The 14387-nt window shown below is 57.0% G+C and overlaps 1 protein-coding gene across 9 annotated transcripts in view; it reads right to left on the bottom strand.

Annotated features, from left to right (window-relative positions):
* The window catches only part of Hdac4 (histone deacetylase 4), a 270631-nt gene that overhangs the window by 135938 nt on the left and 120306 nt on the right, over positions 1–14387 (bottom strand). For all 9 annotated transcript variants that reach the window (XM_058583297.1, XM_046456906.2, XM_058583294.1 and 6 more), the window contains one exon: positions 6323–6394. In XM_058583297.1, the coding sequence (XP_058439280.1) occupies positions 6323–6335 (13 nt within the window). In that variant the 5' untranslated portion in view covers positions 6336–6394. The remainder of the gene's footprint in view (positions 1–6322; positions 6395–14387) is intronic.

The following is a 14387-nucleotide window of genomic DNA, read 5'->3' as shown; positions in this document are numbered from 1 at the left end:
TGACCACCCTGGGAGGACAGTGTTCCCTATGGAGTCGGGTCTGGGTTCCACAACCCAGCGCCATGGATCAGGGCAGGCTGGTCCCCACAGTGTGGAGAGCAGGCAGAACTTCAGGTAGGTCTGGGGCTCCACCCTGGCTAGGGGTCAGTGCCCATCTCTTGGAGTGGGTCCAGGGTTACAAGGTCCCACTAGCCAGCAGTGCCTGTGATGAGGTCATCTAGCTCACTCACTCTGAACTCACTCTGTCACCAAAAGCACACTAAACTCCATCTCAAACTGACTGTTCAGAATTAACTCAAACGAAGCTTCCTGAAAGGAGGAAGCACATGGCTGCTTTCGCTCTACTTCAACATAAAGGCAGATCTGCTGGCCCTCTCAAGGGATGCGGTCAACTGGAGGAACGAGGTCTGGGCACCAGGATGCTGGGGACAACCAGGGAATGATCTCCTCCCCAGGGAGGAAGAGCCACGAGCCATGGTCCCTGCAGTCTCCTGGCCTGGCTCAGTAGGTGAAGGGGAAGAAGTGGGCAGTGACGTCCTGAGTGGAAGCCAGTGGTAAACTCCATTCCATCAGCCCCTCACGGGGCTTCCCCTGAGTGACGTGGTCACTGGCCAGCAGGGCCTCCACCTCTGGGGGATCTGTCTGAAGCCCTGGGATGACAGGAACAATCCCTCAGTGGAAGCTGCAGACACAGCTTTTAATGCCCAGGCAGGGCCAGGGCAGGACTCTAGGGAGCAGTTACATGCACAGGCACACACACTGACACAACCCCACCAGCACACACCACTGACACAACCCCACCACCGCACACCACTGACACAACCCCACCACCACACACACTGACACAACCCCACCACCGCACACCACTGACACAACCCCACCACCGCACACCACTGACACAACCCCACCACCGCACACCACTGACACAACCCCACCAGCGCACACACACTGACACAACCCCACCAGCACACACACTGACACAACCCCACCAGCACACACCACTGACACAACACCACCAGCACACACACTGACACAACCCCACCAGCACACACCACTGACACAACCCCACCAGCACACACCACTGACACAAACCCACCAGCACACACCACTGACACAACCCCACCAGCACACACACTGACACAACCCCACCAGCACACACCACTGACACAACCCCACCAGCACACACCACTGACACAACCCCACCAGCACACACCACTGACACAACCCCACCAGCACACACACTGACACAACCCCACCAGCACACACCACTGACACAACCCCACCAGCACACACCACTGACACAACCCCACCAGCACACACACTGACACAACCCCACCAGCGCACACCACTGACACAACCCCACCAGCGCACACCACTGACACAACCCCACCAGCGCACACCACTGACACAACGCCACCAGCACACACCACTGACACAACACCTCCAGCACACACCACTGACACAACACCTCCAGTACCACCGCATACCACTAATACTAATACCAACACCAGCAGCACACATCACACACCACTGACACAACACCACCAGCACCAGCACATGCCACACACGGGACGCATGACAGTGACAACGTGGTGCACGAGGAGCTGGGAAACGTGGAACAATGCCTGGACACCATCTCATCAGAAAGAAGCAAACTGGCTCGAAAGCCAGCGGTGAAGAGAAGAGCTCTGTGGCTTCAGCTGCTCCGTGCTTAGGGCCGCAGGGCTGGCAGTATCAGGACCCCAAGGGGAGGCTGAGGCTGGCCGAAAGCAGGAGGCCAAACAGCGCAGAAAGGGCAGGTTGTCGGGCCCCTCCTCCCTTCCCCAAGCATCAGGCAGAAGCCAGGGCAACCGCTCTCTGGGGAGGGAGAGAGCACGGGGCAGGAGGCGGGGGCTACACAGAGGTCTTCAGCTGCGCCGGAGGAGCCCTGGTCTTCTTGGCCCAGCCCTGAGGCTGAGCAGGGCTGGAAGCACTGGCCTCTGGGTGCCCATCATGCCTGCAGAGGAGCAGACAGCAGGCTCACCCGGCAGGGCAAGACCTGCCTTGCAGAGGACAGAGCCGGAGAGAGGACAGTGGGAGGAGACACATGCGGAGGCAGTACTGGGAGCAGGAGGCAGCGCGGGGCTAGAGAGCTGCTCGAGTGCCACTCACAGCCGCTCAGCAGTCACCACCAGCATGGACACAGGACAGGAGCCAGAGGACTGATATTCTCACTTGATCTAGGCCAGTTGCTGCCCTCGGGTAAGATGCAGGGGCTGTAGGTGAGAGCTCCAGAGTGCCCTGGACCCTCTGCTGGGTCCCTCCTCTGGGCACCCTGGGCACCTGGACCTCACTGGCTCTACCCATCAGGAGCCTCAAGACACTCTCTCAAGGCAAACTAGTAGCGTCCTCCTCCCTCAGCTGTTTGAGTCACTCCCAGAACGTCATCACAAAGGCCTCTGGGTGGGGCAGAGGGTAAGGGGGTCCTTCGTGCCAGGGATACAGCAGAGCCACAAGGCGAGGGCCGGCAGACCAGAGGGTACAAGGAGGCATGAGTGCAGTGTAACAGGCTGTGGAGAGCCCAGGCCCCTCTGTGCACCGGGACAGGTATTTGCCCACCTGCTTCTCTCTTCCATGCACCTGCCAAGGCCAAGCAGCCCCAGACGCCCAGGAGGCAGCCCAGGCCTGCTGACGCCATGTGGAGATCAGAGACGGACAGCACCCAAGGCCACCTAGCTCCCAGTGCTTCCATGAGCCCCAGGCAGGACCCTTCACTGGGTCCCTCTAATACTGAGCCCAAAGTAAAAGGGCAGGAATGGACACTTCACTAAAGGTGGAAGAAACAGAAGAAAAATGCACCCTGTGCTTATCCACATAAAGGATGCTGCTCTGGCCCCTGAGGTCCCAGAGACAAAGGTGCCTGACGTGGAACTGTCCTTGTGAGTGCCTAAGTCTAATGGGAGGGAAGGGAGAGTCAGAGGAAAACTGCTGTCCCATCGGTGGAAAGCAGACAGCAAGGGAGAAACATAGGGCCACTCTCGAGAGCCGGGGAGAGCAGGTGGTCAGGGTAGAGTGGAGGGTGGCAGCTGGACAGATGTTCTTGGGGGTAATGAACCTTCAACCACACAGGGGACGCTGGAGTCTGGGCATTACCTGGCACCACACCTGGTGAGCAATGGTGGCCAGGTGGTAAATGGGCAGGAAGGTGTGGCTTCTGGTCCACAAGGGTGCTTGCCACACAGTCCCAGGGCCAAGTCAGCCTGTCCCAAAGTGCACGTGCTGGCAGTCACATGGCAGTACAGCCTAAGGGGACGGAGCTGCAGTGGGCTGGCTCAGCAGGCCTCGGCTGCGGGCTCGACCAGCTGGCCCCTGGCCACGGCCCTTCACTTCAGCCCGAGGAGGAGGTGGAGCCGGACACTGCGTGCGCACTGGAGCAATCTTTCCTCTCCACGAGGGCGAGTCTGTTCCCAGGACTCAGAAATGAACAACTGGGCAGTTCTCAGCCCCCTGTAACCTGCCCTCATGACCGAGAGGCCACAGCCACAGCCCAGCCTCTGGCTGACCTCCTCTCATCTTGTGGTGTCCTCCAGCTAACTCTGGGCAGGGCATCTTGAGCAGACACCAGGCCCCAGCTCCCCACCCCCTGCACGTCTAGGCTGGGCTCTGCCTCTGCATACAGCCCCTCACACAGCTGCCCTTCCGCTGACTGAGAAGGACTTCGATGGCCTCTGGAAGAAGAAAGGACAGGCCGTGTCCTAGTTGCAGCACCTGTTTCTTCCCGAGGTGGGTGGCTCGATGCTGATGTGGAAGGACATGGGCAGCAGCAGGCACGGGATGGGCTTTCTGCTATAACAGAACTACGTCACCATTAACATTGGTTTCATTTCTTTGTGGAGCTGGGGGTCCAATTCAGGGCCTCGTGCTTGCTAGGCATCTCTCCACCACTGAGGTATATTCCAGCCCAAAATGTCTAACTAAAGGGGAAAAATAAGTACAGGAAGAAGGAAAGTCTTACTCACATACAAAGAGTTAAGAAGAAATCAGAATCAGTCCCAGTAACCCTCTGGCACAGACTTCCCCAGAATAGGGTGTGCTACCTGGCACGGCTCCGAGCCGAGACTCAGGTGGCACAGAAGCAGAGGACATGGTGATGCCTGTCCACTGAAGTGAGAGTCCACTAGGACTGAGAGGGTCTAACAAGAGCCACGATCAGCAGAAATGCTTGAGCATGCCTCTGTGCAGAGCAACGAGAGGTGGAGAGGCCAAGGAGACAGCGGGCCGGGAAGTGTGCCTGCCAGGGACAGCTCCAGTGGGCGCTGGGGCCACTGCTCACTGAGCTGGGCACCTCTCTCAGCCTTCAGGTACGGCACCTTCCGGTGCAGAACACGGCCAGCAGGGACCCCACTGCCAGGAGTGAGTGCCGGCAGATCAAGACTGACGGAGAGGCACCACAGACACGTCTGCTCCCACCTCACGGAAGGTGGCTTTGAAGGCATTGGCACAACTGGAGGTGCCCTATTCCTCTCAGGCCACTTGATGCTGCAGGAAAAGGCCCAAGATGGAGCGGGAAGGCTGCTCTGCCCAAGCCACTGCTGTGGCCGCCGCCCGCGTGCAGCCTGTGCACACTGTGCATGGGCAGCCTCCCTCTGCCCACCAGCACACCACACACACACTGGTTTCAAACCGTGCTGCAAACACCCTGACCTCCGGGGTGGAAAACAAGCCCACGGCAGGATACCCAGACTGCCCAAGCCTGTGGCCAGCGAGGAGGTGGGCAGAGGACGAGTCTGGCCACACAGCACCTTCCCGCTCCTGGAACCGCAGGCTGCTCCAGAGCAGGCAGCAGGTGAATCCTCAGAAAGCACTCAGATCCTGAACCAGCACATCATGGCGATGTCCCGTAGGACCTCGGATGTGGGCCAAGGTGACAGTGACAGGTAATACCTACTGAGGAGCCACTGCCGGGCTGACACAACTGAGCTTAGGAGAACTCTGCAGAGAGGCATCGCTATCCATCTCAGATACGAGACGCAGCCTGAGCCCTGCTGACAAGGGGCGTCTGCTCTGGCCAACACTGCAGTCCACCATCCGCCCTCACACTCAGTGGGGGCTGGGCCTCTGGCAAGCAAGGTGGAGCCCTCCTCTGGTCTGCTTGGAAACAAGCATGTCCCCCATCTTCCCATAGCCCATCCCTCATGAGTTCCACACCACACCGGGAGGGCAGCAGAGGTTGAGTCACCATGGCTGAGCTCAGTCTTAGTGTGAACAAACAACCCAGCTGGACACAGTGGAGACACAGTGGGGACACAGTGGGAGTCAGAGCTGCTCACTGGAGCCACACCTGGGAAACCGAGCATCTGCACACAGTGGAAAACCTGCCCATGTGTCCTGTGGGAACGGGGAGGCTGAGCCGGGCCCCAGGGGAAAGCTCCAGGGTCTTCTAGGAGCACAGCCGTGACTCCACGAGGGCTTTGAGTTTGGGGAAATGCCAAAAATGACCCTTGGCTGACCTCAGAGACTCAGCGAGCAAAGACAGAAACCTCTGCTTGGGAACGTGCAGCCCGGCTTTAAGCCCACTTCCACTTCTTTCCAAGGCACACCAGGAAGCCGAGGCCGTGGGCAGACCCACTGGGCCCCCGAGGGCACAGCAGCTGTGCTACCAAGGAGGTGTGGCAGTGGGAGAGGACAGGTGATGGCATGGCGCGGCACATGTGTGGGATGGGTCCAGCAGCTCACTGACCCAGACCTGGAGGGCCTGTGGCTCTGCCTCGTAAGGTCAAGGGTCTGGAAGGAGGGGACCCTCGCCCGGAGTTTCCAATGGGGACTCCACGTGGGGAGAGGGATTTATGGAGAAAGAATAGGGAGAGTTTCCATTCCCCAGACTTGGAGACACGGCTGCATGTGTGATATTCAGAATGTCGTCTGCGGAATCTGAAATCGGTCATCACACCTGGTGGCTCGTTTGCTTTATGTTGAAGACAGAGAAGTGCCGGGGTACCCCTCTCTGACCCTTACCCAGCAGAAACAGGAGGCTGATAGATAATAGGAGAACTGCCCATGGCCTTGGGGCTGCCTAGCAGCCTCACCACACCAGGCTGGACCCCACACCAGCTCAGAACTCCCCCACAGGGCCTCCCTGGACCAGGGCCTGAGCTGTTAACCATGAGAAGCAACAGCTCTTGGGGAGAACATGACCTCTAGATCGGCCTCCCTCTGCCCTCTGGGCTGCATCAAGCCATGTCCATTTCCTCCCAAGAGAAGGGCCTCTGGGCCTGGAGTTCAGTGGCTGCACCTCGCTGCCCTGACAAGGCAGGGCCTTGGGGCACAGGGTGTGCTGACTTACCCGCACTGGGCATGTGGTTCACGCGGGCAGGGTTCAGCAGCTCCACAGGCTGGTCTCGGCCAGAAAGTCCATCTAGAAGAGAGAGAGAGACAGCACTGCTGAGAAACTGCCCATTTTGGCACAAATTGTCCACACTGAACAACGCTGCCCAGGGAGTCCTTGAGGAGAACCCGGCCATGATGGAAAGACAGTGCCCTTCTCACTTCTAAGGCAGGACAGTTTCCATTCCATCACTTTGGTTTGCCAGAGAAACCCCATGACCAACACAGTGGTGCCCAGCTGAGGCAGGGCACTCCTGACTCCTGGCCATACCCACCTGGTGTGGTGCTTGGTTCATTTCTGTTTGGCCGCCACCTTACCCCACTAGGTGATCTTGAGGGGGTTTGCAGAGACCAGAACATTAAGGAACCCGCCTCTTCCCAGATCCCACCCATGTCCGGACACTAACAGAGATGCAGCACAGGGCGGGAGGGGTGGCAGGAAAGGACAGGTGCTGGAGGCCACCAGACCCACATTGGGGGGCCTACAGCAAGCATGGGGGGCTTCCTTCAACCCCCGTCTGGCTGCATCCAGGAACTCTTCTGTCTGCTTCCACACGCTGCGAGGAGGAGACTGGAGCCCACCCACCACCTGAGCCTGGCACAGCCCGGACAGCGGCTTTCTGTGGTGGAGGCTTCCCAGATAGGAAGGAAGAACACTGGAATCACACTTCTCTTTTAAAATTAGCTTCTCACATGGGGCGAGTTGCTCTGCAAGAGCACTCACGTCCTCACAGACCGCACCACGGCCACTAGTTGCCTGTTCAAGGGAGAAGATGGCAGCTGCACAGCGTCCCTGAGTTCTGGACACAGAGTTCCAAGGTGTGACACGGAGAGGCCACTGAGTCTTTGAGAACATGGATAATACCTGGCGTAGCCAAGCCCTGCTCGTCCCTGGGGTCTGAATCCCAGGGCGGAACCATGGCTAAGGAGACTTGGAGCAGGCTCCTACTAGGACGTGCCAGGCTCAGGCGTCACAACTGGAGGGCTGCCTGGGTGGCTCAGGACCCAGGGCTGGTGTCGGCGGGCTCCTCCCACCACCCAGAACCCCTGGCCCAATTCTGGACTTGGGTTTTTGAGATAGTAATACACACAATCTGGGGGTGAAGACAGTCCCGGTGCTGGGGTCAGAGGAATGGGAGGCCAATCACACCTCAGAAGCTACCGCAGGCCCAAAGAGACATCCCACCACTGGCCAATGGCGGATTTCTGAGGAACCGGCCCCCAGAAGGCCTGACGCTGCTCTGCACACACAGGGTTTGCTACACAGTCCCCGTTGCTCAGGAAGACCTGGGGCAGTGTGGAAAGTACCTTTTAAGCCTGATTTCCCCCTTGCCCCCAAAATACTCCTTGTAGAAAAATGAAAAATTCCAAAATATATATGCTTTTAAAAATTCTAATCCCAAAGGACTTAAAAACAGCATAACTTCGATGATTGAGTCACCTCAATGCTTGCAGCAGCTCAACTCACAATAGCTAAACTGTGGAACTAACCTAGGTGCCCTTCAACAGATGAATGGATAAAGACACTGTGGCATATGTACACAATGGAATGTTACTCAGCACTAAAAGAGGATAAAATCATGGCATTTGCAGGTAAATGGATGGAGTTGGAGAATCTCATGTTAAGCAAAGTAAGCCAATCCCCAAAAACAAAAGGCCAAATCTTCTCTCTGATAAGTGGATGCTGACCCATAATTGGGGGTGGGGAGAATGGGAAGAATGGAGGAACTTTGGATCACGCAAAGGGGAGGGAGGGGAGGACAGGGGAGGGGACATGGTGGAATGAGACGGACGTCACTGCCCTAGCTAGGCACATGTATGACTGTACGAGTGGTGTGACTCTACTCCGTGTACAACCAGAGAAGTGAAAAGCTGCTCCACCTTGGACAGTGGATCGACATGCGTCCTGCTGTCAGGTATAACTGATCAGAACATCAAACAAAAGTTCTAACCCCACCATAAATACTTCTGGAAGTCTAAAAGGCACTCTTGAAAGGCCTAACCTGGCCGCAGTTTCCCAGTGGGACAGCATCAGGAGCAGGTGCTGGGGACTATGCTGTCCCAGGCTCTGCAACCCTCTGAGGATCCCACGGTGCTCCTTTGGCTCCCTCTTCCAGTGTCTGTCACCATCAGCGTCCCCAAGTCCCCCGGATGCTGCTGGCATACTTGCTGGAAACCAAAGACTCTGGAACCCAAACTTCAGATGCCAGGCTTCAGCATCACATGCCAAGAGACTCAGTCCCCAGCTCGAAGACCTTTCCCTTGGGTTCAGGGGTGGCCCCTTGCCCCAGGCTCTAAGGGCCCAATGACCCCGCATGCCCTGGAGATGCACAGCAACACCAAACTCTGATGCTGCTGGCCAAGCACCCCACACCACCAGAGCCCAGCCCAGTCCTCTGCATGCCCCTGCACCCAGGGCAAGGTGAAGTCAGACCTGTGGTCTTGGTGTACTCAAAAGCACTGCCCATGTATGGATCTCTTTATTTGTTTTGGGGTCCTGGGGGCTGAACGCAGGGGTCCTCTACTTCTGAGCCACACTCCCAGCCCTTTTCATTTTATTTTTGACACAGGGTCTTGCTAAGTTGCTCAGGTGGCTTGGAACTTGTGATCCTCCAGCTCAGCCTTTTGAATCTCTGGGATGACAGGTGTGCGCCACTGTGCCTGGCTGCCCACGTCTCAATCAGCAGCTGTATTAGCTGCCTGGGTACTGAGCTGGAGTACGCCACTTTGCCTTCAGAAAGATACTAACATGCACACAAACTCCCTGGCGCAAAAACAAGAGTCCGTCTGCTCAGGGCGTGGCAGATGGCACACACCAGCCACAGCCGGAACTTTAGCATCACATGCCACGCAGTCACAGGGATCAGGTGGAATGTGACACCAGCAAGACTTCACATGATTTGATTCAGCTGACACTATCTACCTGTAACTTTCAAGGACTCATGTTTTAACTTCGGGTCTAAAATATTAAAACAGAAAATTCTGGAAATAATTCCTAAGTCTGAAATTGTATACCATTCTGAGCAATATGATGAACTCCTGCACTGTCCTGCTCCATCTGCCCATGATGCAAGTCACCCCTTCGAGCAGCACATCCACTGTATATGCTGCCCTCTCGTCAATAACTCATAGCTGGATGGTGGCCGTCTCAACTGTCAGATCAACTGTCAGAATACCACAATCTTATGTTCAAGTAGCCTTTTTTTTTTTTTTTTTTTTTTACTTAACAACAGCCCTGGGGTGCAAGGGTTGTGCTGCTGCAATTCAGATATGCCAAAGCTATACCGGGCCTGCTTTCAGAGTCACCTCAAGGGCATTTTGAGAAGGGTGAGTAGTCCCGGGGCACTCTGAGAAGATAGCACTGTCGCACACCCTTCGTGAGCACACTATTAGAACTGTCCTACCTGCAGTTGTTGCTCATCTCACTGTGCCTGGTTGACAAGTTTGACTCTTTCATACCACACATGTTCAGGAAGACACGGCACACAGAGGGCTCAGCACTGGCCAGTTCAAGCATCTGCCCTCCATGGGTAATGGGGAACCACTGTAGTCACACTGACAGGTGTGAGAGGAAGGACACAGGGAAAGCTCCTGACAGGTCCCAAGTGCAGCGCCGGTCCCCACAGACTTGAGTGCCCAGCCAGGCTCCCAGGAGGTGCAGACTCTGAAGCACCATGGTGGGGCATGAGGAGGGTTGATGGACCCGCCAGCTCCCTGGGCACTCCCCAGGTGAGTGGGTGGGGCTGCCAGGCCCGAGGCCCAGACCCTCTCATATTTGGGATGAGTCCCACCCTAAGTCCCTCTAAGTCATTATCATAAGCTGCATGTGCAGAAAGAGGCTTCTAGGGAATAACAGAAAGCACCCCAACACCAGGAAATCCCCAGGAGCTCCAGAGCTCTGAGCCAGGGGCCAGGACCAGGCAGACCCCGGGAGCAACTCCAGGTTCCCACTACAGGAGACTGGCCTGAATGGCATCAGGCCTCCCTGCAGACCCAGCTCCCAACCCTTCGAGCTGTTTGGCGCTGCAATGATTGACAGCATCAGCTTCACAGGAAGCACCACCTGCCTCCCAAGGAAAGCAGCGACTGGCCCTGTGGGCTAGCTGAAGGCAGAAGCAGCTCCCAGCTCAGGGCCAGGGGCCTCAACTCATAGGGGTCACTTGCAGGGAGAGGCGCTGGGTCACTAGCCCAGCCAGCTGGACACCTGTGGGCAGCTCTTCACACACCAGGAGCAGAGGCGCATCGCAGAGAAGGTTGCAGGGCAGCGGCACTACCCACCGAGAAGCCAAAATACAGGAGGTGCTGATAGACCAGGGACAGGCAGGCCCAAATTAGCAGAAGTGGCTTCAGGCTCCCAGGGCCAAGCAGCCTGGGCCGTACCTCTGGCCAGAATTACAGTGGCCTTGGTCCCACCCAACGGGCATAGGACAGAAGCAAGGAAAAGGACCAGCTCCCGGGTGTTAGGATGCATGTCCCTGCTTTCCGTGCAGGCACACGGGCCCCCTGCGAGATGGCCAAGTGCCCACCACTGCCAATACTGGGTACAAGGACCCAACCCAGGGCCACTGCATGACCCTGGGCACATGGTGAGGTGACCTGGACATAACCAGAACCAAGGACAAAGCAACACTGAAAGGGGCATAGCCACCTCTGGACACTGGAGGTTCAAACCTAATTACACGGTAACTGCCAGGGAGCCTGAGCACACGCTCCGTCCTGCAAAGACAAGGAAGTGCCACCCAGACCTAGTAAGGCCATGTGTGTGGCACCTGTGTGGCAGTCACCAGAGCTGGCAACAAGTCCAACTGGAGGCCTTGTGCAAGACTTGTGCAAGACCTCCAGTGAGGCTGTCCATGGCGTAAGGGCACTAGGGAAAGGGGACAGCAGTGACCCCAGATCTGAACACACTGCAGGCTCCGGGCTTTTCGAGATCACAGGATCCAACTTCCAATAAGATGTCCGCACATGGGAGCAGCTGGACAGACAGGGACACCTTCCACCAAGATGAAACAGACGGCTGTAGGCCCAGCGGAGTGGAGCAGATGACAGCTCCCATGGAGGTGACCTGGCCAGCAAATGTGTACGTGTTTTGGTGTGTGTGGTGCTGGGGATAGAACTCGGGGCCTCCCACACGCTGGGCAGGCTCTATGCCACTGAGTTGTGACCCCAGCCCTCTATGACAATCGTCTTTCTTTTTCCCTTGTTTTGCATACTGGGGATTGGATACAGGAGGCTCTGTCTGTGTCTCAGCCCTTTTTATTTAATATCTTGAGACAGGGTCTTCCTAGGTTGCTAAGACTGGTCTCAAACGTGCAATCTTCTGGCCTTAGCCTCCCAGGTCACTGGAATTGCAGATGTGTGCCACTGCACCAGGCTCAGAACTGCATCTTGATGCTATATATATATATATTTTTTTCCAGATATCATATTCCAAAATGAGTGAAAATAAAATCAGTAATAAGAAGTATGATTTCCGTGGTTACCTGCTGAAATCTCCAAGTCTGAGAGAAGGCTGGGGCAGAACCTCGCAGTGACAGCTTGAAAGCACGTGGAAGGGAGCTGAAGCGCAGGTCCTCCGCCCCCAGCCTGCTCAACAATGGTGGCTGCCGTCCTGCCACTGCCTGCAGCTCAGGGTGACCTGATGCACAGCCAGATGGAGGCCAGGCAGCAGGGCTCCGTCCGGCCCTGCCACAGGCACTCAGCCAGGCATGCTCACACACACGGCCACTCGGCTGTCGGCCACATGGCTGTCCAGCCCACACGGCTGTAGGCCCCTACGGCTGTCGGCCTCATGCCGGGGAGGGCCTTTTGAGAGCACAGGATCCAACTTCCAATAAGATGGGCTGCCACTAAGCGTCCACACACGAGAGCAGCTGAACAGACAGGGCTCCTGCCTTCACGGCCCACCTGCACAGTGTCACACAGCAGTTGTCGCTGACCACACTGTTGGTCTCCTCAGCCGACAGAGCCAAATTTCAACTCACTTGGCCTGATCCCCTCACTTCACCCTTAGGACATAGCTCTGCAGGGCTGGGCGCTGTGTCCAAGATCCTGCAGTGAGTGGCAACCAGACCAGGTCTGTCCCAACAGGGCCACCCACACCCAGGTCTGAAGATGGGTCCCAGGCACAGAGGCAGCGCATGCTGGTTTCACTTCACAACAACAGACAAAAGTCCCTCCATGACCCACGTCTGACCTGGCCACAGGATCCCAGCAGTTGCCTTGCTGAGAGCCGTGCCTCGGTGCCACATCAGCCCAGTGACCCTGCTCGGCACCATGCCATCACCCCCACCTCAATTCTGCCGGTCGGTGAGGCGGGACGCCGTGAGCTTCAGAACCACGAGGCTAACCCTGGCCCTCTGTACGCAGTTAAGTCCTGGACACACCCAGGCCCAGTGGGCAGGCTTCTCTTGGGTGAGCTGCCCCAGCAGCCCGAGCTCCCCACCCAGGACACTCAGCATTTCTCATCACTCAGGTGACAAAAAGTACCAATGCTCCATGATGAAGCTGGCGGCTGCCCATTAATAAGAACTCAACTTTGGGGAGGACGTAGAGGTGAGCTGCTCAGGCAGGTCTGACCCGGCTGATGTGTATTTATTAAAGAAAATGGAAATGGAAGAAAGAGTCTTGCTCTAAGTGATATTTTTCTTTCAGGGACATCAGGAGTCTTGGGATGCCAGGAACAACCTCTAGAATGCCCGGGGTCTCCCCTAAGACTCAGAGGCACGCCTGCTGCCAGCGTACAGGAAGACGGGTTCAAGGAGCATGCTCAGGAGGAGGCTACTGTACTTCCTGTCTTGACTGAAAAAACTCCAGGAACCCCCTGCCGGCGGGGGGGCAGAGGCAAGCGTGGCTGGACGGCTGGGGGCGGGAGCCTAGCCCAGCATCTGGGTTCTGATTTGTACAAAAGAAGGCTGCTGAGTGTTGATTGCGCGCGCTGCTGCTCAGCTGAAGAGGGACTGCCATCCCGAGCGCATGCTGGGAGGCCAAGGTGGCAGGATGTGAGTGGAAGGGCACAGGACACCCCTAACCCACAGAACATCCTGGCTCAGTCACAGGCCACACTGTAGCACGCAGGTGCTCCCCGTGGTCATCTGAGCCAAGACCAGGCTGCACAGTGCTCGCCCCAGGTCAGACGGAACCTCTGAAGTGCACTCGCTCTGTGCTGGGTAGACCTCCGCCGTGCCTCTGGCAGCTGCAAAGCTGGAAACCTGAAGTGCAGCCGGGCGAGCAAGGGCCATCTGCATCTGAAATGCTATGGCACCTGGGATTTGTCTGAGTTCTCCAGAAAACAGAGGTGGGAGGGGTGCACTGGAGAGGGCACAGTGGGAAGCCTGCATGGGGCTTTGAGAGGGACTCACAGGGTCACCCCATGAATTAGTCCTCTGCTTTTGTATCTGTGGAATTTCTCAAAAGAGGGTTTGAGATACGAGCTGCCCAGGACACAGACGAGCCCTTGCCCTCTGCCCACTGTACACGGCTTGGACCTGCCAGGCAAGCCAACTTGCTCTTCACCACTGCCCTGCCAGTCTCCACTGTGCCCTGCCAGTCTCCACTGCGCCCCAGCAAGCACCTGGCTCACACGCACCCCAACAAGCAGGAGCTATGCCTCTGCACCTGAGAACATGATGCAGACACCACAGCAGCAGGCAGACCAGGCCCCACTCTGGCCATGTGTGGTCTGCCGGGTGCTGGCATCCCCCTGGATGCCAGAGGAGCACCCAGACTGCACACCTGGCCACTCTCACATACCCAGCGAGGCTACTCTTGGGCACCTACGGCTCAGTCAGGTCACCTGGGATGACGTGGAAACAGCCTCCACCCAGATGCTCAGGCACCAAGCAGAAAGCCAGAGGCCACGTGAAGAGGGAAAGTGGTCAAGCCTGGGCACAGAGAGCTGGGAAGAGCAAACCGCTTAAGAGTCTTTCTGGGAAAGTTTAGAAAACAGGGTCCACAGAGCCAGGAGGTTCTGGAAGTGAGAAGCAGCACTCTGTTGGGCTCTAGCCACTCACTAGCCCCAAACA

The sequence above is a fragment of the Marmota monax genome, unplaced genomic scaffold, assembly GCF_021218885.2.
Source record: "Marmota monax isolate L192 unplaced genomic scaffold, Marmota_monax_Labrador192_F-V1.1 WCK01_AAM20220418_F8-fsc00230, whole genome shotgun sequence".
Lineage (NCBI taxonomy): Eukaryota > Metazoa > Chordata > Mammalia > Rodentia > Sciuridae > Marmota > Marmota monax.
The sequence above is the reverse complement of the archived record's forward strand: the minus strand, read 5'-3'. Positions and strand labels throughout refer to the sequence as shown.